The sequence below is a fragment of the Epinephelus lanceolatus genome, chromosome 8 (genome assembly GCF_041903045.1).
Source record: "Epinephelus lanceolatus isolate andai-2023 chromosome 8, ASM4190304v1, whole genome shotgun sequence".
In the NCBI taxonomy this organism is placed as follows: domain Eukaryota; kingdom Metazoa; phylum Chordata; class Actinopteri; order Perciformes; family Serranidae; genus Epinephelus; species Epinephelus lanceolatus.
Genome location: NC_135741.1, coordinates 29,072,038 through 29,094,861, shown reverse-complemented (window position 1 = coordinate 29,094,861; position 22,824 = coordinate 29,072,038). Strand labels below are relative to the sequence as shown.

At 42.6% G+C, this 22,824-nt stretch overlaps 1 protein-coding gene across 7 annotated transcripts in view; it reads right to left on the bottom strand.

Annotated features, from left to right (window-relative positions):
* prdm16 (PR domain containing 16) overlaps positions 1-22,322 on the bottom strand; it is a 211,768-nt gene extending 189,446 nt beyond the window's left edge. For 5 of the 7 annotated variants that reach the window (XM_033642050.2, XM_078170137.1, XM_078170138.1 and 2 more), the window contains exon 1: positions 22,119-22,322. In XM_033642050.2, the coding sequence (XP_033497941.1) occupies positions 22,119-22,155 (37 nt within the window). In that variant the 5' untranslated portion in view covers positions 22,156-22,322. The remainder of the gene's footprint in view (positions 1-22,118) is intronic. The other 2 variants (XM_078170140.1, XM_078170141.1) reach the window with 1 other exon arrangement.
* Positions 22,323-22,824: the final 502 nt, after the last annotated feature.

The following is a 22,824-nucleotide window of genomic DNA, read 5'->3' as shown; positions in this document are numbered from 1 at the left end:
GGTGGCCTTGTGGCTGTGGGAAGTATCCCATATTAACTTAAAAAGTCACCTCTGACTCCTACAAGAGCCAACATCTATGTGTCCTGCTGAGCTGGACTTCTATTTGCATATTCTTTGTCAGCAGCTCACTGTAGGTCACTGTGAGTAAAAGTGTCAGCTAAATGGATAAAATGTATGTGAAACAACATCTGAGAGAGCTGCACATGGTAACTCATTTGTCATTTTACACACATTTTTCTTCACAATGTCTACCGAGAGCTCAGGCCAGGGATTTTTCCTCAGCATGTAATCTACCCAACAGAAATGTACATTCAGCCTCCTTCTGACTAATTTAAAAACTGTGTGACTCCCATCCAGCGCTGAGCAATAGGACAGATGCTTGGTATCTATCACATACTCCGTGCTCCCCGTGGAAATCCAGGAGCACTGCAAATGGCTAGCAACTCTAAAAACAAGGCCGCCCCCCTCTTGACACACACTGGGCTGATGCAGAGCTGCTGAACTGCACCAGCTAATGCCTTTGGCTGCTTCAACAGCTGCGCTGCTCTGCCTCATCCCTCATGTGCACTAACAAGTGATGTGTGTGTAAATGCAAGTGTGTGTTTTTCTGAGGGAGGAGGCGCTTTGTGCATGAGCATGCTTACTGCATATGTGTGTGTGTGTCTGTGTGTGTGTGTGTATGCATGCAGCCATTTGCATAGCAAAGGCCATAAGAAAGATTTCATTCACAGCTTCTGTGAAATTAGCCAGAGGCTCACCTCAAGATGTTCACACTCCAGACCTGCCAATTGTAAACAGACTCAACTCTGTCCCTCTGAATTTACTCTGCACCTCACCCGCTCTCCCTTTGGGTGTTTTGATGGGACACCTCAGAGTTAGCTCAAAGAACCAGTAGTTTCAAAGTTTAAGTTTAAGGTTATGTTCTGAAATTTTGGGAAAATAAAATTAATCTGGGTGTATTTTCATTAGCTACCTTTATGCAAATATCTTTAAGAGGGTGTGAGATTACAGTAGCTATTACAGAAATCAGAAATACTTTATTGATCCTGAGGAAGAAATTGGAACACTTAAACTGTATTTAGGTATAGAAAAACTATAAGAAAATAGAAATAATTAGTGTGCAATAGAAAAAAGGGCATTATGCAACAATATATAACATAATATATACACATAAATACAAAAATATAAGAAATAAGAGATATGTTATTTAAGAAATAACAAATATTAGAAATATGTACATTGTACTACAAATGATAATTGACTGAAAATAACTGATGTTAACTTTTTTCTCTCAGCCTTTGTCACATCTTCTGTTTTTCAATATGGCAACTCTTCTTCCTCAGCCAAGTATAAAAACTGCTCTGCAGCATTTGTGTTTTTTTGCCCTGGCTTTAAAACAGGTGGTTGGAGACGTACCTAGTAGCATAAGTTACCTAGTGCACTGTGTTCTTTACAGGGCAACGTGATTCATTGCCTGAACACCTGAGGCCTGTACTACAAAGCCAGTTCAACTTCCCCAGGATATCATCTTGTTATCTGGTTTGACTAACCCTAACATTGGCCGTCTGGATAACCGGTACTACAAAGGTGGTTATCAACCAGTTCAGTCAGCTCTCGGTTTACCTATCCAGCCATGAGCGCATTCATGTGAAAGAGGCGGGGGTGTTAATTGCTAGTGACATCATCAGAACCATGAATGAAGTAGGCTGCGCCACGCGATATGAAACTGTTGCATGGGATGTAAACGACAATCTGTAATCTTTGTTCATGGGTACTTTTTTCTTCAGTGATCTGATTGGTCAGATTTCAGAATGTTGACCCTGAAGTTAACCTACTCCGGAGCAGGTTATCTGTTGAGCATAAGTTGCCACGGTGATTTATCCCGGTAAAAAGAGAACCAGCTTCATAGTGCTGAAAACCCAGGATTAACCCTGAAGTTACCTCGCGAACTTCAATTCCTGCCTGGTAGTACAGGCCTCTGGTTGGTTTTTCTCAAGATTATTTCACAGATTTTTTTCCACGTCATAACGTTTTCCTGAAGCCTAGTATTGAACCAATGACCCCTCAATGGCCAGCACTTCCTCTGATGGCAGAAAACCTGCAGAGTCAATTTGATTAGCCACCACTCTTTCTTCCAATACAGCCTCAGGTAATGAGGTATGTCTGGAAGTAGGTGGAGGCCAGATAAGGTGGGGGGCGTGCGGGGGGGCAAGGGACCCTTCAAACTTCAAAGGCTTCAGATTGGACACGAAACACACGTTTGGAAGAGGAGGAGGAGGAGGGATCACACAAATCTAATTTTCCTAAAAAGGGGAAATGCAGACAATGAGGAGTTGGAGGTAAACTACTTGTGACCCCACTTTTACCTGGTTACCCCCACCTCTCTGTTCCTCATCCTTTCCTTCCCCACCCCACCCTCCCCTCCTCTCCAGATCAGATTAAGCCGCAGTGGAAGGGAGCCTCCACTCGTTAAGGAACCCTGTCATGACAAATAGAAACACAAAGCATGACCTGCCTTCAATTGGAAACGGATCCACAGTGGAGGGGCAAATGGAGAGGGAGCCAGAGGAAGAGAGAGAGGGGGAGAAAGATGGAGATAATTGAATCAAGGCTGCGGGGGAAGACAGATAAATCTTATTATTGATACTTAAGTTGAGCAGAGAGACACACAGAAAGAGAGAGAGAGATCAGCCTCACTTCATTAAAAGACAGCTAATATATCTGGATCATTTAGCTGCCGGCTGCAAGTTACGGGGCAGGGCATGACTGTGCATGTATGTGCATGTGTGTGCCTGTTTCTTTGTTTTTATACTAACATATACACACTGTATACACAAGCTTGTGCTTTATTGTAGTCAAGTTGAAGAAGAGTAATTGTACGCACATCACGTAGGGGCAAAGCTTAAAAAAAAAAAAAGAATCAATTAAGAAAAACTAAAGCTTGCACACTAACTCCACGCCACAAAGTTGAATAATAACCTTAAACTGCACCTATATTTATACATCATGCATACCAACAGGCTGACAAGCTCCATGGTGGCAGGTGTGGTTAACCATCCAAACCACCTAGGGTTATTAAACATCCAATACATAAAAAACATACTGTAAAACAAAAGCCATACTTCCAAATATCAAACATATATCTTGTGTATAAACATTATATCAAATTAATCGTCACGTTTACCACTTTTCAAGCACTCTGATCTGATGAAGACCTGCATAGGATCAAAATTAGGGCTGTGTATTGGCAAGAATCTGGCGATACAATAAATATCACAATACAGAAAGTACGCTTCAATACACTGAAATATATTGCGAAACTGTAAGCATAATTTAATTGAAGTGAAACTGCCATAGTATAAAGAACACATCACTATATGCATAAACATAGTTGCTTTTGCTACTTTTTGTGCCATCTGAGCAAAAGAATTAACATTTGCCTATATCAGTAAAAATTTAAAGTGCTTGCAGGATTCTTACTGAGAAACTGAGAAAATGAAAAAAATTAAAAAATCCATAGTCTCCAATACTCATGTGTATCCATATTTTCTTACAACCCTAATGAAAACGTTGTTCTTATTGAGCTTTGGTGGCATGGAGTGAGCGTGCAGGCGTTACTGTGTCTTAGTAGGATTTAGCGAAGCCCATTATTACAGCGTCCAAATTGTAGATTAACACTGTCTTTATTCCATAAAGCTAAAATTACAACACACCGCAATTTATATCTTCTTGCATCTCCCATGATGCCTCTAAAACATTTCCAATCACAAAAGATGGAAAATAAAGGTGGAAAGCAAACTCCGTTTTGTCTTTTCCCAAAACAAGGTATTCTGTCCAGAACAAACACAGAACAAACGTGTCATTTCTCCAGCTTTCCAACTGGCTAATTTGTTGAGGCCTCGTGTTGTTATTCTAATGTTCCTCTTCACAGAAATTCCAGCTAAAACAATTGTTGTCTTGGTAACCGTGTTCGGAGAGGTGCCTGAGCAGTTACTTCCCCTCAGTTGTCGACTGCGCTACACTGCTGAGCTCCTGCAACTGAGTTTCAGGAAATAAACTACAAATGTAGGTGTGTGTGTGTAGGTGTGTGTGTGAAAGTATGTCTGACAGCAGGACCTTGCATATAACTTAACGCCAGTGCTGAGGAAACAACTTACAAATCCTTAAATTATCACGGCGACAGTTTTTATTCTGCATTGGTCACCTCAGCCACACCGATGAGCTCATACCCTTAAGCGAGCACACACACTCAAACACACACCAGCGGTCTGAGTATATCACTCCTTGGAGAGAAGTTGGGAAAACAAATGTGCTCTTCTCCTCATAAAAGCCACACAGGAGTTGTGGCGAGTTCTAGAGGCTGGTGTGAATGAATGTGATCAATAATGGATGAAGAGGACAGCAAGGACAACTATCTGGAAACTCAAGAGGCAGGTGAGCTCTTCTGTCTCTCTCTCTACTCTTTATCTCTCTCATTTAAACATGCTCAACGCAGCTGGCATGTACATAAGTGAGCAAACACAGCATATATGCATCCAGAAAACACACACAGGAGACACACAAACACACATACAGAAAGCTGGAGAGAGCCAGCTGCCATTTGAAACATTCTGATGTGTAAATAAACACCTGAGAGCTTTCCAGCCAAACAAAACCAATTTTCAAAGCTCTACAAACAACACCGGACCAGTCGTGACACTGGCCTTTCTTTTCTTTAGAGGAACCGCTCAATTAATATGTCACCACAAGTCAAGACCACGAGGCCCTGCTAAAATAAGCGAGCCACTTCAGCCCTCGCCTCTGGAGAGAGACCAGAGAGGGACATAAATTGCCCTCTTTAGAGTAAAAGAGTCATCCAAAAAACCAATAAGCTGTGAGCGGGCACCTGCGGCACTGAAAATAAATAAGTTGTCTTTTTTTTCCCATTGCCACTCTGCTTATTCCCTCATCACCTCATGAGCAACCTGTGAAAACAATTCTATTTATCCACTTTCATCAGGTATTCCTGCCCACTCTGCAGCCACCTCAATCAGTTTTCCATGGAGCAGCCAGATGTTTAACCAAGAGACAATTCTGACTTCCATCACATACATACTACAGCACCAACACCATTCATAAATAATTCATAGCAGCTGTCAACAGTCTAACTTGGTCATTTTATGGGGCCTTAATAAACACAACCTCTTAATAAAAAGTATTTTTGCATACCTCCACCAACAGGTAAAAATGTAATGACTGTATGTATAACTCATAATTTATTATGAGATTTTTATGAGTGCCAAAGTTCAGTACAGCAAACTTTGTCTGGTATTTCTCTAAGCGGAATGACGAATGAACTTACTTGAAAAATGAAATTATCTGAGATACCCACATGAAAACAAAACATGTACTAAATAAGTTACTTGTAAATTTATTAACGTCAAAACTGCCCCTCATTTTCAGGCGCTGAACATGTTTTTGGCCGGCGATGTTCCTCACACACTCTGTGATAGTGGGTGATGAAAGAGGAGAGGAGCAGCTTTGAGGAGTGCACTGTTGCCATCACTGTCACAGACACCGTGCTGGCTTGCTGCTACGCATCCCTGCATTGTCCCTCGCTACACCTGACACTGCCCCTTCCACCTCTGGTGTGTGTGTGCGTGTGTCTCTCCGTGTGTGTGTGTGTGTGTGTGTGTGTGATCTGATCTTGAACACAATGGAGGTATGAAGAGCGGAGGAAGTGATCAAAGTGTCAACCAGAACCCCTGATACTGAAAACCCACAGTGCCCCCTGCTCAGAAATCTATCTATCTACACAGGTACAGAATTTAGATACCCACATTAAGTACTACAAGGCTTTGATGCTAGTATAAAGGAGTCATACTAACACTACTACTTCTTTTATAATGACTAATAAGGAACATAAGAACATTGAGTACTGCTGTTACTTTGAAAACAGTGTTACAAATGTGCACATTTGACATTTCACTGATTTTGCAGGCTTAGCATTTGCCAGGAAGGATGAGACCTAATAAACTTTGGTCTTTCCACTGTATAAAAGGATATCAGGCTGATTTCAGGCTCCTTAGGAATACAATAGATGCCATTTGGATGCTGAGCCTCAACAGTGTGGCCACAGACTTCAACAATTGTCCAATACTGACTCAAAAGACTACTGAGAATCAAAGTGAAATCTGAGATATCTGTGTTTGTTTGTGGTTATGTCTGTAAGTGCATCATTTTGCACCCCAAATTACAGACATACGTTTATATCAGTTTTCTAAATCAGTTTGAATATAATTATTTTGGAAATCACCCATACAAGAGCATGATATAAACTGTTCAACTCTGCTCTGCCCTCTGAATAAAAAATGTAATAGTGCTTTGAAAGAAAAAACAGGCTTTGACTCCTGATGTCAGAGCAGAAGAAAAGGGAGAGAAGTTGAGAACGTAGATGGTGGAGTCCATTTATCGCTTCTCCTCTGTGTGATATTGGTTTCAAAGGTGCAGTTGCAAGTAAAAGACACAGGTTAGAGCATGAGGACCCCTGTCCTAACTATGTTGTGTGTGTGTGTGTGTGTGTGTGTGTGTGTGTGTGCGTGTGCGTGTGCATGTACACGTATGTGCATGTGTGTGTCTGTCTGTTGGCAGACCCAGATGGCAGGCGGGCAAAGAGGGAAGGTGGGCCAAGCCGACAGGAAGCAGTAAAGGAGAGTTCTGGTTACGAGGATCAGACGGCGGGACGACCCGCGCTCAAAGCTACCGCCGCTACCGTACTCAAGGTGTGGGTTACACTCCTGGACACAAGGGACAAACACACAGACACACACACACACACACACACATTCTTGTATATATGCTCCCCAAAGGACACTGTGCTGGTGTGTGCATGCACGCGAGTGTGTCTGTTAGTGTCCTAATTAACATGCAAAGGCATATGTGCACACACACACACACAGACGTGCATGTGTTCGGTCACACGCAGACTCTCACACACCCCGCCCCACCCTCTCTTCAACCAAGCAGATCCACTTAAAAGGGCTCGTATCAATTGTCAACGGCCATGTTTAGTTGTTTAGGCCCCTTCTCTGCACTGATGAGGACCAGACTGTGGAAAATGCAGCCACCCATTAGCCACATGTTGCTTCTAATACTGACCCAATAAAATGCCATTCCCCCCTGCCACGGAGAGTTCATCTGGCCTACCACACAGAGAGAAGAGCGGTAGAGACAGAGAGAGACAGGAAACAAACATTTAAGAAGCAAGGTGACGGACAGAGAGGAAGAGCGGGAGAGAAAGAAGGAGGCTCGTGCTAACAAAAACGTAACAGTGTCAAAGAAAGAGGGAAGCGCATGGGCCTGCTGCTAATTTCCCGCCCTGAGTGCAGTAATCTGAGGGGAAGATTAAGGTGAAGGAGTTATTCTTGACTATTTTATTAAGAGGTGCTTTAGGCGCTGGAAGAAGGGGCTTTAGCGCTCCTCCAGCAGCGTGCCATACAATACAAGACAAACATTTGCTGTTATTTCACCAAAGTACTCTCAGATGTGCTGGGTCGGGGCCTTGCTTTTTGCCGCAGAGGAACTTGGCATCAAAGTTCCCCACAGTTCTCTGAAAACAAAAATCTGCCCTTCTTTTCCGTGGGTCCTGCCCTGAGCCTGCATCCGACAGATAAATAGCGAGGTGTCAAAAGACAGGACGGCACACCTCACACCTAGTTTTAATTAAAATGAGAGAGAGTGGTGCGGGTGAACGGGGAGAAGAAGAGGGAGAGCCAAGGAGAGACGCATCTTGTATCAGTAAAAAACTTGGCTGAGGCAAACTGTAAACTCGGGTATCTGAATCATTAACATTTGTCATTTTATCTCAATAATATAGACACAGAAAAAAAAATGTAGTTCTGTAAATGCAGAATGTAAAGAAATATATTAAAACAAGCTAACTCATTACAAACAAAAAAAAACTGTATCTATACTGTAGATTCAACTTGACAAGCCGGTCTTAGAAAAGCTTGTTTTTACTGTCATATAAAATAAACAGCAGATTGCAGTATATACCCAAAAAGAAGTTTCAAAATGGAGCCAAGGCCGGCGACAGGCCAGCAGCCGCCTCACCCACCTGCCTCTTTTGTTTGCTTTGTCACTGCTTCACCGTGCCATTCTTAAACACTTACTGCTCTTCAGTGCTGCTGAAAAACAAGATGCCTCTGTCAGTGCATGTGTGCGCATGCAGTCATCCAAGTGAGCTTTTACAGCATTCAGGGAAATGAAGAGAAACACATTTGCAAAGCCAACGTGGCGCTAAAACAAAGACAACTGAAACAGTAACACCGAGCTGTCTACAGCTGCGCCCCCCCTCCCCACTCTGACCAACACGCAGGTCCCTGAGTGCAAACATTTGTTCGGAATAACATCTTCCCAATTAAAACGGCTAAATTGACATGTCTCGAAAACCTCAGGAACTTTGAGTTGAACGGTCAGCGCGGACAGACAAAAACCACAGAAGTGGCAGTTTCAACCACTCATAAAACACAATTCAGAAACTTCTTCCTCTTTCCTTTTCTGTACTCGAAGGAGAGGATGTGGCTAGGCTTGATGAGGAGAGAGAGTGAGGGAGACATCAGACTTGGGAAGCCTCTGTTCAAACCCCAACTACAGAAATTCTAAATGTATTATCTCAGGAGTCTTAAATATTCAAAAACAAAAGCCTCGATTAGGCATCAACCCAGAGATACTATTGTAAAGTCAACATTTTGCTCACCAATAATACAGGAAGAAACCCATCAGACTATGGGAGAAGATATCGATTTCTCCACTGACAGTACCACCAATACCACATAAGACTAATGCTCGTCTTAAACGGAACAAACTCATTTCAACGGAACAAATTTGTGCACACACTCTCTATTAAATTAACCACTTGAAAGCATCAAATATCACAAATTAAAATCTAACAGTGTAAAATTATCCGAGTGCAGGCTTTCCCTTTAATGCCTGGATGATCCAACTTAGACGTAACATCCAGTTGATGGTCATTATGGTCGAGACCGACGAGGAGGAAGCAGCCCAGTTTCTGACATCATGCGAGTCCTATAGGTGATGATGTGTGAACTGCACAGGGAAGGGCAGCTGTGGCTGAGGAATGGCAGCAACAGAGAGATACTTAAGATGTCCAGACTGGATGGCAGACGATGTGTAATTGTCGTTCAAAGAAAGTATTAAATCAGTTATGCTTTATAAACCTACCAATCACAGACACAATAGATGTTGTGACACAGCCATCATCCCCAATTCCTCAATCCAATCACATTTAGTTTTGATGATAAACTTTCCATCCAGACGCAGTTAAAACAATAAAAGCCAGCCGAAGCATTTCTTGAGCTTGCTGGGGCATTGTCTGCCTGATTCAAAATCCTGGCAGTGTTACTGTTGTTTGTATACTCTAAGCGAGTCCCAGTCTTACAAACCAAAGCCAAATGCTGCTACAGTAGTGAAACTGGTCTGGGTGTGTGCACCTCCCAGTGCCACCCATTGCTTCTGTCTGTGTTGCGTTGGAGTCAATACAGGACATGCAACCACTGCTTTGCTGAACAGAGATTTTTTGTGTGTGTGTGTGTTTACTGGAAAGAGTAAAAATAAAAACATTGCCGCAAATGACCTCTTCGGTCCAACGTGCATGGCGTCTTTTTAAAAACACAGCGAAGTTTGATAATCAGACTACATGCTGTTGATCAGCCAGAAGAATGTTTCATCTCTCTAATACATGATACATGTATTGTACAGCTCCAGTTTATTCAATTGCAAATATCTAAACGTGATAATCAAACAAAATAAGCCTTTAAACATATCTATATCTCAACGGAATAAATCTCATTATCTCATAATTAACATCTGCATGTTGATTAAATATCCCTTCTCATATTTAACTTAATGCGGCCCTCTTCTTTCTTAGCAGGTGAACCTGTGTTGTTCTGAAAAACCTCCTCATTTCCTGTGCGGAAAACATACAATTAATACAGGCCGAGCACTTTGCCTTTGGGACACTGAGCATCACAGAGACGCGAGCTTGTAATAGAGCTATTTGTTTTCCTCAGAAAGCTGTCCAAATGGCCTCGCTGGGATCGCTAGACTGCACAAAGGCGAGCTATGAATTGGTCAAATCCACTGGGGCAGGCTATTGATTAGGCCCACAGCTAGTGGGACGCAAATATGCAGCTAAATTAGATATTTGTGTTTGTGTGTGTGTGTGTGTGTGTGTGTGCGTGTGTGTATTACTATTGCAGTAAAATCAACTTAATCTGCGTCAAACACTGGTCAAGTCTTATAAACCACAGACATCTCCATGCAATATAATTTTCTGCTGTCTCTCTATGACTCTGCAAGATGTAACTAGGCAGTGGGACGATATGAAAAACAAGCAATTAAAGAATTTATTTCAATATGAAATGTGCCAATGCTTGATTTAGATCTTTGGCATGTTTTGAAGCAGCTTGCTTTTGCACACTCTCTTTTATAGATGGTTGCCCAGCAGTCATTATGAGGGCCGCAGGACATGATGTTCAAGATTATCCTGATGATGGAAGTTCACCACGATCGACTTATTGTCCTCGATAAAATCTTACATCATTCCATGCCTCGTACCGACCATATGAAAGCATTCTAATATTTTAAGTTCCTGTTTTAACAACATGTTAAACATGTAGTTAGGTTTAGGGTGAAATCTTAATAAGTACACATGTATTTTTCTTCTTTTTTCAAATACCACATCGAGTCTCTGTAGGGGGCAATTTGAGGTTTGTGATGACCGGGTGCTCCTAAGACAAACTCACACAATCCAACATATAATGGACTATAGATACTATAGATGGACTTAAATACATACATACATAACACTTCCTACTGGGTCCCTCATCTCTTCCATTTCTTGCTCACATCCGCTGCCCTCCCTCTTCAACATCTCCCTTTTCAACAAGAGCAGTTTGTCAGGGTCAGAAAGCAATTTAAAACCTCTAGTAATGAGAGTCAGTGAGAGAGAGAAGTGAGAGAGGGAGAAGTTAAAGGGAGGGAGAGAAGGAGAGATGAGGTAGTGGGGCGGAGAGAAGAAGAGGATGAGGAAGGAGGGAGGGGAAGGCTGGGGTGTCAGCCATCAAAGCAGGCCAGGAGAAAAGAAGGCCAGGTGCTGGTTGTGGGAATGTGCCGTCCATGGTTCCAGGGACCAGGGAGCTGGTGGGGGCTGTGAGGGGTGGTAGGGGGAGCAGGGTGGTAATTAGCCAAGCCTGGAGGAGAGAGAGAGAGAGGGCCCTCCAGGGCCCGCGGGGATAGCCCCTCCGAGAGGATACCATTTGCACTTCTACAGGAGCCGCCAGCCCCGGGCCACAAAGAAGGGGAAAAGGGGAACTATGGCATCCTTTATCAGGCCGGACAAAGACGCCGCATCTTTTCAAAGGAGACCGGAGAGAGAGAGAAACTCCAGTGTTCCAGAGAAGGAGGGGAAAAAGGAGAAAAAGAGAAGAGAAGAAAGAATCCTAGGACTGGTCAGGAGAGAGACAGAGAGAGAGAGAGATGCCAGTGTGTGGGTTGCAAAGCGAGACAGGAGGTTACGGTCATACTGTGACCCAGTCAGTCCTCTGAGACATCAGAAATTCACTAATGTCCCACACACACACATACTTAGATAACACATAAAGCGGAGTTACACAACTGTATCCCCAGTGCACAGCAACTGAAAACAATACCATGTTGTTGTTTTAACATTTTTATCATTTTCCATCTCAGTTCCCATCAGTCTTGGAGTCATAAAAATATGAAATGTCTCTTAAACCAAAAGAATAGTTTGGCCACAAAGAGGTGGTTCAGTTTGCTTCAGGCTTGATCTCATGGGAGCTAAGTAGAGGCAGTGGATAAGGAGTCAAAATGGCCACCCCTCTACCTTTGACATTATCAGGGAATCTTAAGAGTTCTGCCCTCCTGTTGCGCAAGGGAAAGTGGAGGTCATTGACATTACTTTTACCTATTACCTTTGGAGTAGAGCTGCACAGGGGGGTGAATGGGGGCCTTTGAGGCTGTGAGGCTTTGTGCTCCTTGTTGGAGAGCAGCCTGACAGCCTTAGTTGAGTGGGGGCCAAAGGTCAGACAGGTCATGTGATAAGGCATTTCAGACCTGCATATAGGGCCCCTAGACTGAAGAGGCCTGAAAAACCTCAAGACCCCCCCTTCCTGTGTCTCTCCTCTTCTTTTCTTTTCTCCTTTCCCTCCTCTGTCCCCTCTCTCTCTCTCTCTCTCTCTCTCTCTCTCACTGGACACAAAATGCCATTTGTTGTCCGTCAGTCAGTAGCACAGGGCCAGGGTCGGGCCCAGCGCTGAAAGCTCCATTCACACACCCTCTCACCCAGGGATGTTTTTGCAATTCAATATTTTCACACGCAGGCAGCTTCATCGTTACTTTGGAACCGTACACTTGGCAGGATGAGGCTGGGGGCCTCTGGGACAGAGGGGCTGAGAGGTGGAGGAGAGGGGGTCAGCACAGAGGAATCCTAGTGTCGGGAGGGGACGGGCCTGCGTCGGCTAATGGGCCATCTTGAAATGTTTTAGCCAAGACCCCTCCAACACCTACACACACACACACACAAACAAGAGCGCACACACAGACATTCTGCCCTACTCATCGCTTCACAACCAATCTGACTCCAGGTTAACGAGGAGGGCTCTTACTTCCTTCATCAAAATGTCTGGGCGAAGACAGTCACACTATCCTGCCAGGAACATACTGTCTCCCCTCTTACTCACTCTAGACAACATCTTTCTGACACATGTCCCAAATAGACAGCTCATCATTACTAACAGCCAAATGAGAATGGCAACTTGAGCATTAACTGATGTTGTATGTTTCTAGGATATGTATTTTGTAACAACAGTTACTGTGTACAGACTACTAGAGCAAACAGAAAGTAACAGGTCAGAAAACAGGAAACATTAGAAAACAAAAGTATGAACATGATGGAACTGTGCCTCATCGTAATCAAACCATTGCAATTCCACAACTGTAACACCCCAGGATTTGTTTAGCATACAGAGTGGCTGAGGTAAATGGAGGGCCCACAACAAGAGAGGGCTCTTAATATATTTATCCTGTGCACCACACTCTACTTAATGAAATTAAACCACACCAATAGCAGCCCTTTGTCTCTGGGGAGTTCAGTAATCAACATGCCACCAGTTTTCATTTTGTATGAAAATAAATGGCAGCCGGTGATATGGGCCTAATTGTGTTGCACCAGGGAGGAGCTGGGTGAGAAAAGAAACTTGCAGCAGTGATGTAGTGGAGCCAATTTTCATGGACAGCAGCGCTCAAGAGAGGTGGTCAAATAAGCAGAGGCATTCATCTGGGGACCGGTACCCCGCTTCCACTCCCTCCCTCTCTCCCTCCTTCTCTTTCTATCCATCATACTCACAAAGAAAGTTAGCCAAGTATTAAACAAATAGAGAACTGGTGAGCCCTGTGCACTAGCGCCTGGCAGGGTCACTGGATAATGACAGCTCAATTACGGTGAATCTCCTTGTACACCCTCCCCCCCTCTGTACAATCCCCACAGCCGCCCCACCCAGCACGGCAAATTTGTCAAACTCACCAAAACGATGCATCTGACAGTGTAATCGCTAACCGTCCCCACCGACATGAAAGAGGTCTTTATCTGGCCAAATCAAAGAACCTGATCTCTGAGAGAAAAGGGGTGGGGGGTGGGGGGTGGGGGGGGTACTAGAGGGGAGAAATGTCCTGCTCGGCCCCTGTGAGACGTGGAGATGTCTCTAATCCGCTTTAATGAGACACTGCGTGCCCATCTTTGTGGTAATGACGAAACGCAGTGAGAAAGACGGTGAGGGGGAGGCAGTGGGAGAGATACAAGTGAAGATGGAGCCAAGGCTTTGAACTGGCGGTCTGATGAAAGGGGAAGCAGGCAGAGGGAGTTTAGAGCCACACTGCTGCTACTGCAACACGCCACTGTCTGTTTTCGGAGACAGACAAACAGCCCAGGGGACAGAGCAGTTTGTCTGCTTATCATATCTGGACAGGATGAGCCATCATCAGCAGGAGTGCATTGGGACTGGAGTGTGTGTCTGTGTCTCTCTGTGTGTGTGTGTGTGTGTGTGTGTGTGTGTGTGTGTGTGTGTGTGTGTGGAGAGAGAGAGGTTTTAATTTGTAAAACTGCCACAGAAGATGAAGAAAACTTTCAAGATAGTAAAGTGTCACATTTCACCATGTGTTGATAACTAAATGTATTTTTCAGCTGTGATTACTTATAGCTTGCTTCTCTGCACCAGAGCTGCAACAATTAATTGATCAATCAACTATAAAATTAATTACCAATCGGTTTAAGTAATTTTTTAAAGAAAAAAAGCCCAACATTCTCAGATTTAAGCTTCTCAAATGTGAAGATTTTCTTGTTTCTTTACTCCTCTATGACAGCTAAACTGATTATGTTTGGGTTGTGGACAAAACAAGACATTTGAGGACGTCATTTTGGGCTTTGGGAAACACTAATGGACGTTTTTCACCATTTCATAGACCAAACAACTAATCAATTAATCAAGGATATTAATTAACACTGAAAATAATCATTAGTTGCAGCCCTGTTGTACACAAACTTTGAGTTGGCTTGAAGTCACCTTGCCTTTATACTGTTTATGTATTTGATAAGATGACTTTAGCCCACCCGCTAACTGCATTAGCTTATTTTAATACTGGGCTGTATCAAGAGGGAAATATCAGTTAATATTATGATACAGCAATTATTAATCAATCAAATTACTCAAACAAATAAAGTGGTTTCCATTGTAGTGCATTACATGAGACTGAACTGTGCACGGATGTAAAACAGGAACCATTCTTTATTGACAACTTCCCCGAAATCATTAATTTGGACAAAAGAAACGTGCAAAACTACAACATTATAAGATAATATCATCGCAATATGTATCAACAGAAACATGATAAATAATATTAAATTACTGCCCTGCTCCTGTATGTTTATGCTGAAATATTGTCTTCATGCTGAGACACAGTCCTCCTTCACAGAGATTACAGAGTAAATAAAAAAGACAACATAAAGGACGCAAAGTTCAAGACTAGCTTAAAGGAAAAGAGCATCGTGAGGACAAATGTTGGAATAAAAGGAAAAGAGAGAGAAAGTGAGAGAAAGTGAGCGGGCTAATACCAAACAAATCAGGATTAGACCCAGATAAGACTAGTCACAATGCTGAGCAATCCCTGGATATCACAATGCAAGGGGGGAATCATGAGGGCTGCTAACGCACGCTAATTAGGGACTCGACACATTTGCCCCTTGTTTTGCAAACAACACACACTGTTTAACAGCGGGTGGTGCACAATCACACCAGACACACAGAGATAATCATTTAGCGTTAATCAGCACGCTCAAGAAGTAAGGATGAGGTTTTTTCCTATTGGATGTCTCCTACAGTCGCGGTGTATTCTTAGCCCTGGAATCTTCTAGACGCGGCCCAGCAGTGGTGGGACGTAACTCGATAAGCAGCCACAGGTCAGGACAAAATGCATTTAACTGCAGTGTAATGGCTTTTCATTTTTCGAAGCCCCTTTTTCGCCAACACATACCGCTGTTCGAACGCTGCTCGGCTATTTTTAACAAGTCCCTGCCCCCCCCATCTGCAGGCTGAAAACAAACGGTATGAGGAGAGACGAAAAACAGGGGGCTGCTAAAAAAGAAAACATCGGCGATATATCTTAAAACTCTCTCAGGCATGCCACAGTCTCTGCTGCCAAATGATTGGGAGATTGCTGTGTTTTTACAAACATGGCGGATGAGGTCATGGTGCAAGGCAGAAAGAGGCGTATTTGCCAACTGGATAATGTGAGGTCAATGTATCATTGGAATGAATGGGATTTAGAGCCATGTGCAAGAGCTTAATGCAATGGTATTTGTATGTCAACTCAAAATTTGACTTAGCCAGCATGAGACCAGGCAGGAAGCACACGGCTAAAACGTGTGTGTGTGTGTGTGTGTGTGTGTGTGTGTGTGTGTGTGTCTGTGCCTGTGTGTGTCTGTGTGTGTCTGTGTGCGTGTGTCTGCGTGTGTGTGTGTGTGTGTGTGTCCAGGTGTAAGAGGTGCCCACCCATCGCTGTGCCAAGGTCAAAGCAACAGAGAACAGTGACAGGACCTCCAACAACTGTACAAAATGGGTGCACACACTGATTCCCTCACACACACACACATACACACATATGTATTTAGCCAGCCAACAGTGCCAGCTCCTGCTGTTTGGATGACATTTACACTCAACCTTTCTAGTTTGTGATTGATTGGGGTTAAATCCTAACATTGCCCAAAAATCTGTCACCGCCAAGGTGTGTGTGTATGTGTGTGTGTGTCCATCCAGGATCCATCTGCATTAATGTGTATGTATGGTTTCTATGTACTCATGAGTGTGTGCGTCACAGAGCTAAGGAAAGCCAGACATATGTTTTCAAGCCTTAAGTGAGTCTCAGCTGACTGTTAAGAGTCACTGTGACTTCCACAGTCAAAGCCAAAGCTCTGTCTCCATTTCCATCTCTCATATGCAGATTGAGATACTGTAACTATCTTGACTGAGAGAACTGGCCATTCATTGGATCAGGTAAACACAATTTTGAATATGGATAATTCAGTAAACACAGAAATCTTTAATTTGTGGCCATCTAAGTTTTTGTTTCGTTATTACATTTTGATTTGATGTGATAAAAGTAGAACAAACAAAACATATTCTTAAGGTGCTGCAATGAACAGTGGCACACCTGGATTCATTCAGGAGGCACTCTTAAGTCCACGTTTCTAAATTATTTTCACACTTTACGGCACCTTTACTTCACCAGAATAAAGACATCTCTTTTCCAGTGGACACTTGGCCAAAACAGCAGCAGCAGCAGCAACTGCCTGAATCACAATAAAAGCATTTCCCTGGAGATAAAAGACTGTCTCGCAGTGTTCAGGGAGGAAGAGAGGGAGTCACTGATAGTGAAAGAAGACATTAAAAAGCTGGCAGCAGAACAGTCGTAAAACAGACTATTTAAAAAAGGGATTGCAGTATCCCATTTGAACTATGCTCCCATAAATTAGTCTGCTCTCTTTAAAGCTTTACAGCGCAGGTAGTTCATAATAGTAACCACTTCCTTGCATTGTATTTCTTTCTTCAGATAATTCCCTGCATAGTTGGAGGAGAAAAGACGTTTTCTATAATGGCTGACTGTTTCTAAGATTTAGGACTAGTAAGCAGGACTGAGACTTCAGACTGCACTGTCCTCCACATTTCGGGGTAATATGAAGACTTTACTGGAAAGAACATTCTTCAGGAGTCTGCTCTCACAGCTAATTTGAAGATATGGTTACCAAAAGCAATGCATCTTTATTTGTATCATATTATGTGAATCAAATGTGGACCATATGTTTTCAAAACAGACACTGACCTTACTGTAACTGAACAAAACCTTAACCAAAGTAACTTCGCCCTACGACAAAAAGGCACATGTATCGCTGTGTTATGAATAAATGTCCCATAATGTTTGAGAGGTTATGACAGAAAAAGTGACTCCTTTACAGTTGTCTTACATGTAGTGTGTAGAGGTATTTCACTGGACAAAGATGGGGAACCAGCCCTGGAAATAAATATGGAAAGAAGACTAGGAGCCTCACTGCTCCCAACGCACGCTAAACTGGGATGAGGAACTCACATCCCACAAACTTCCATAATCAAGTACTTATGCAGCATATGTGGCCGTGCCAAATGTGGACTGATGCAATTAGTTAGGCTACACAATTTTTCAATCCTTCAGAAATTGACACAAATGGTCCCAAAATCAGTCCAAGTGCTCAGGAAAAAAAACTCCCCAACAGCATGAAAAAGAAAGTAAAGCGTTTCTGTATCAAAAATCTGATTTAAAAAAAATCACCGCAAACCAGGTGGTCTTCCTGATTGGATGGTGAATAGTATTTCTAAGAATTGAGAAAACAAAAAAGTGTAAAGAACCAACACACACACACATACACACAATCTGACAAACACTGAAAGGCTTCAGTTTTGGGTGCAAAGATTCACAAGACTGTGATTATCATAGCGGTCACAGTCTGTCATTTTAGACAGAGATGTAAAACTGCAAAACTGGTGTTGCCTGATTCAGAGTGCTGCTTGGATCATTCACATCACCACACACGAATGCAAATGGGCTCTGTGGAACCACAAGAGTCTCAGGTTTCCCAGTGTGTGTTATCTAGGAAAGGTCTGCAGCAATAAAATAAAGATCTCACAGGTATTTTCATTTTGCATTAAATCCAGAACTACTGGCATTCAAAATAAAATAAATAAATACATAAATGGCTTTATGGCTACAGGTAGGCTAATAATTAGCCTGCATCACTTAGCAACAGTATTAGCATTACAAACTTGTCATAATTACACTGCAACATCAAGAGAATCTGCTGAAACTATCAAAATAAGAGTCATCAACAAGATTCCTGTACACTTCCTCATTGGCTCACTGCTGCTCTTCAAATTAAAAGCAACTAAAATTGCAGTTTCATAAAATAAAATAAAAAAAAAACATGCATGCATACATCTTTCCATTTAATGGTCCTATCATTTTTACGTGCAGGCTCTAATCTGTGAACATGGAGGAGTGCTATCTGACACACATTACAGCTGCATAGCAGTAATACATGGGAGCCTGCACGGGACCCTGAACGTTTAGCCAGAAGTTCAACATAGCTACCATTGTTGGTTTTAAAGTGTTATGGGTTGGGTTTTATTACTTCTGTCAAAACATCAGAAGCTGTTGAGCCAGGCCAAGTTCATGACTGGGAGTCTATCTAATAAGGGCCATTTAACACAAAGATCAATAGGGATATCTGGCAATTAGTATATAGGCCAGAAACAGAGAGAGGGGTGCATGAGAGGAAAAGTGTCAGAAAACCTGTGTAGTGGGTACAGATAGGGGTGGGGGTCATTTTGTGCAAAATCAGCAAAAGAAAAAAAAAAAGTGGTACAAAAAAATAAACGCGTGCATAGCGCTACCCTTTATTTTATTGACTTGGTAATGCAGACGGCCCGGTAACTGAAATAGGTTTAGAAAATCAATAACGTGTGTAAGTTGCGGTCAGAATCAGTGTGGTTTCAACACCTTCCTGTTTCTCTGAGTGTGTGCAGAGCTGCTACACGTTTCTGTTTTAATTATATTTCTTTACCTTTCTGTGGAGACGTTGCTGCGCGGCTGTACGCGTGCAGTGGAGCGAGGGTGCAGCGTCTCGTTATGTGTGTGTGAGTGTGTGTTTATCCGTCTCACCTGTGCAATGAAAAATACCTGGACAAAAAAAATCTACACTGCAGAATAGCACAATAAAACAGCCTGCAGAAATATATATATAGAGAGATATGAACAAAATGTGAGCAAAACGCTTTTGTCACGTTGGTGCTGCCTCTAGTAGATTGCATGCATCGATTTTAGTTTTTAAGATAACATAAGTCTCATAACAAAGCCGTTATCTTGGATTAAATTAAATTTATCCGATATTTTTTTCTTTATTAATGACACATCTGAGAAAATACGAGCCATTTTAACATTGTAAATGCATTAAATAAATCCATACTGCTGTATTGGTGCAGATTAAATCAAATAACAGTGCAAAACAATGACACAAGGAGCCTAAAAATTGAAGTAAGTACAAAAATATTCACTAATAGGCCTAATGTGTGGGCAACAGAGCGGAATATTTCTTTAAAATAGAAAAAACAGCCCACCTGTGAGGGCAATATCACATTATAATCCAAACACACTAACACTCACTTAATCCTGACCCCAAAGCATTATGTAAACAAACCAGAACGACTGCATACTAATCAAGAAAACACACACATATTCATATTCTACATGTGGGACATGCGGAGTTCCTGCAGAGCCGTGGCCTTTGACGTGTAGAGTGTGTGTGTGTGTGTGTGTGTGTGTGTGTGTGTGTGTGTGTGTGTGTGTGTGTGTGTGTGTGTGTGCTATCTGCCGACACAAGAAAATATACACAAAAATAAATGATAAAGCAGCTGCATGTTGAATATTGCTGTGGGCCTACAGGAGAGGATTTTACCTCAGAGGCAAGGGGAAAAAAAGAGGAGAAAAAAAAGGAGGGTGGAATAAACTCCCACGCGTCGCATTCAAAAGTTGTGGGCCTGCATGTTTTGAATGTTCAGAACAACACGGTGTTTCTGTTTCTGTCTCCACCGCCGCTGCAACGCGACACATGTGAGGCCTCTGGGCTGCAGGGCTCCCGATGTGACGGTGCTACAAAGCCAGGTATTTGCGTTCATTAGCACCCGGATCAACAGACTATCAGGGCTGTTTAGAGATCAAGACCAAGTGCAATTACTGGCAACAAGCAGGATCCTCCACATGTCTGAGTATTTTCGCAAAGTGGCCCAATTAGCGTTTTGCTTTTCGTTGCTTTTCTTTTTTTTCTGTCTTCGTCTTTAACTTACCCTGTGCACCAAACACACAGAACATGCACGAGTAATAAGGTAATAATAACAGAAAAAAATACAAAAAAGAGTTCTGGTTATTCTTTTTATTCTTATTATTAATGTGAATGCATGTGAGCTGAAGCCCTGTCTAATTATTTAATAATAATCCAATCAGATGTTACAGTTAGCATTTATAAAATGTATTATAAGAAGTGCACGTTTAAAAAGCTGTGCACAAACAATTATTTCTCTCAAGGTCTGAAATATAAAAATCAGTGCTTTTAAATTATGCCTGATATAAAGATGGTTGAATTCAGTGAGCCAGTGGCTTTGGCAGAGTTACAAAGTTTTTAAAGGCCTGTAAACATGCAATCAAGCATGCCCAACATAAAAACAATAACAGATATATTTTTTAAATCTTTTTTAAAATATAAGATTATTTAAAAGAATAAATACACTACAAAATATGTGCTGTGTTTTTGCTCTGCGTTTTTACAAAACTACAAATCGAAACTCACTATGGATACAGTCTAATATTAGGACAAGATAAAAACACATGCCAACAGGCCTGCATTAAAAGTAATCATGTTAAGCAATCGTCTCACAAATGATTGTGGATAAAAAAGTAGATTGACCCACATTATTAGCCGTAGAAAACAAAGTGCATTCATGCAGGAATAAAAAAAAGAAAAGAAAGAAAGGCGGCGTAAATAAATTCATAAATCAACCCACCAACAATACACAAATTTCAAACAATAAACACGGTCCATTTCCAACAACAAAGTTGCTCATGTTCACAAAACTGAATACATGAATTTTCCGTGTGACGCGAGCAGCAGTCCTCTAAGTAGTGGCATGGGCGCTTTCTTGCACAAGACGCATTATTGATTGGCATTCCCTGGAGGAGGAACCAGTCTGCAGCAGTCCGAGGGCCCCGAGACAAAACAAAGTTGCCGGAGAGCGATATGTTGTGCGGTTCAAGCGGGATCGACTGGGAGTAAAAAAAAAAACCTGCATTAAAATATGGCTCTTTTCAGTCTAAATTCACATGTTGGCGTCTCCAGTTTTTGCAGGCGAGTGAACGAGTGCGCTGAGCTCGGTGTGCAGCAGCAGCAGTAGCAGCTCGCAGCAGAGCAGCGGTGCCACAGCGCCCACTATTTCAAAAGCCGGGAATATTATTTCACAAGACTTGGAACGGCTCTATAAAAAAAGTTACTATGCGTTTCGACAACTTTCTTGGTAACTTTCGGGAAACGAATCTGCGCCTCCGCTGAACCTCCGACACCCGAAATGCGCAAATTGCAAGATGGAGCTCAGATTTTTGGACGGCGGTGTTTCTCTGTGCGTTTAAAGGAGTGTAATCAACATAAAGCACCAGCGGCGTTTCTCATCACACATGAAACTTTCTGACACTGAGAACCAACGAAGCCAAGACCGCAGCATGCAGAGAAACGAGGCTTGAGCAGCCGGAGCGGGACGCATTTTCTAGCAGAAAAGTTAACTCTGGACAAAGAGTCGCCCCCTCCTCTCTTAAGGATATGACAAATGACAAGGACACATTGGACCATCTACACAAGCACGAGTTTGGAGCCGGCGGCTGAAAGCGATAAGAAGCGGGCAAAAAGAAGGACCTACTTTTGGCCAGTTTTCTCGCCCTCGCCTTGGATCTCATCTTGTCGGCTTGTAGATTCCTCTCGTCGTCCTCCGTGAGCCCAGAAGCAGCAACAACACTATCTTCATCTCACCAGCATTGTCAGTTTGGACACCTTCGCACATGCGCACAGGCCATTCAATCTGACACCCTCGCCGGGGCCAAAAAACTTTCCAATGTATTCATCATCATCACTTTCTTGTCCTATCGTCTCCCCTTTAGATCACTTATCTCTTCCCCTCCTCCTCTTCCTCCTCCTCCTGCTCTCTCCTCACCATCTCACCTTCCCCTCCCTCCCCCCTTGCCATCCCCTTACCCTCGTCCCCCTCCTCACCCCGACACCCCCCCACCCATCCCATTCAGCTCCTGCCAGCACCTCCTTTGGTTTTTACCCCTTTAACAGCGACAACTTGGTTTTCTCCAGCCGACGGTGGACACAGTGAAGTATGGTGAGGTCAAGGTCGTATTAGAACTATGGAAATGAAACGGAATTATTATGATTAATTATTAGTATCATTATTACTATTACATATTTTTTATTTTGTAATTTTTCTGAAGATATTTATTTTTTTGCTATAAATTGTTAACGAAATAATTTTCTTTCTGAATTTTGAGACTTCACTTTGTAAACTTTGTATTGAAGCTGATGTTGTGCCAAAACGTGCTCGAGTTGCAGAGGTTATTTTTAAC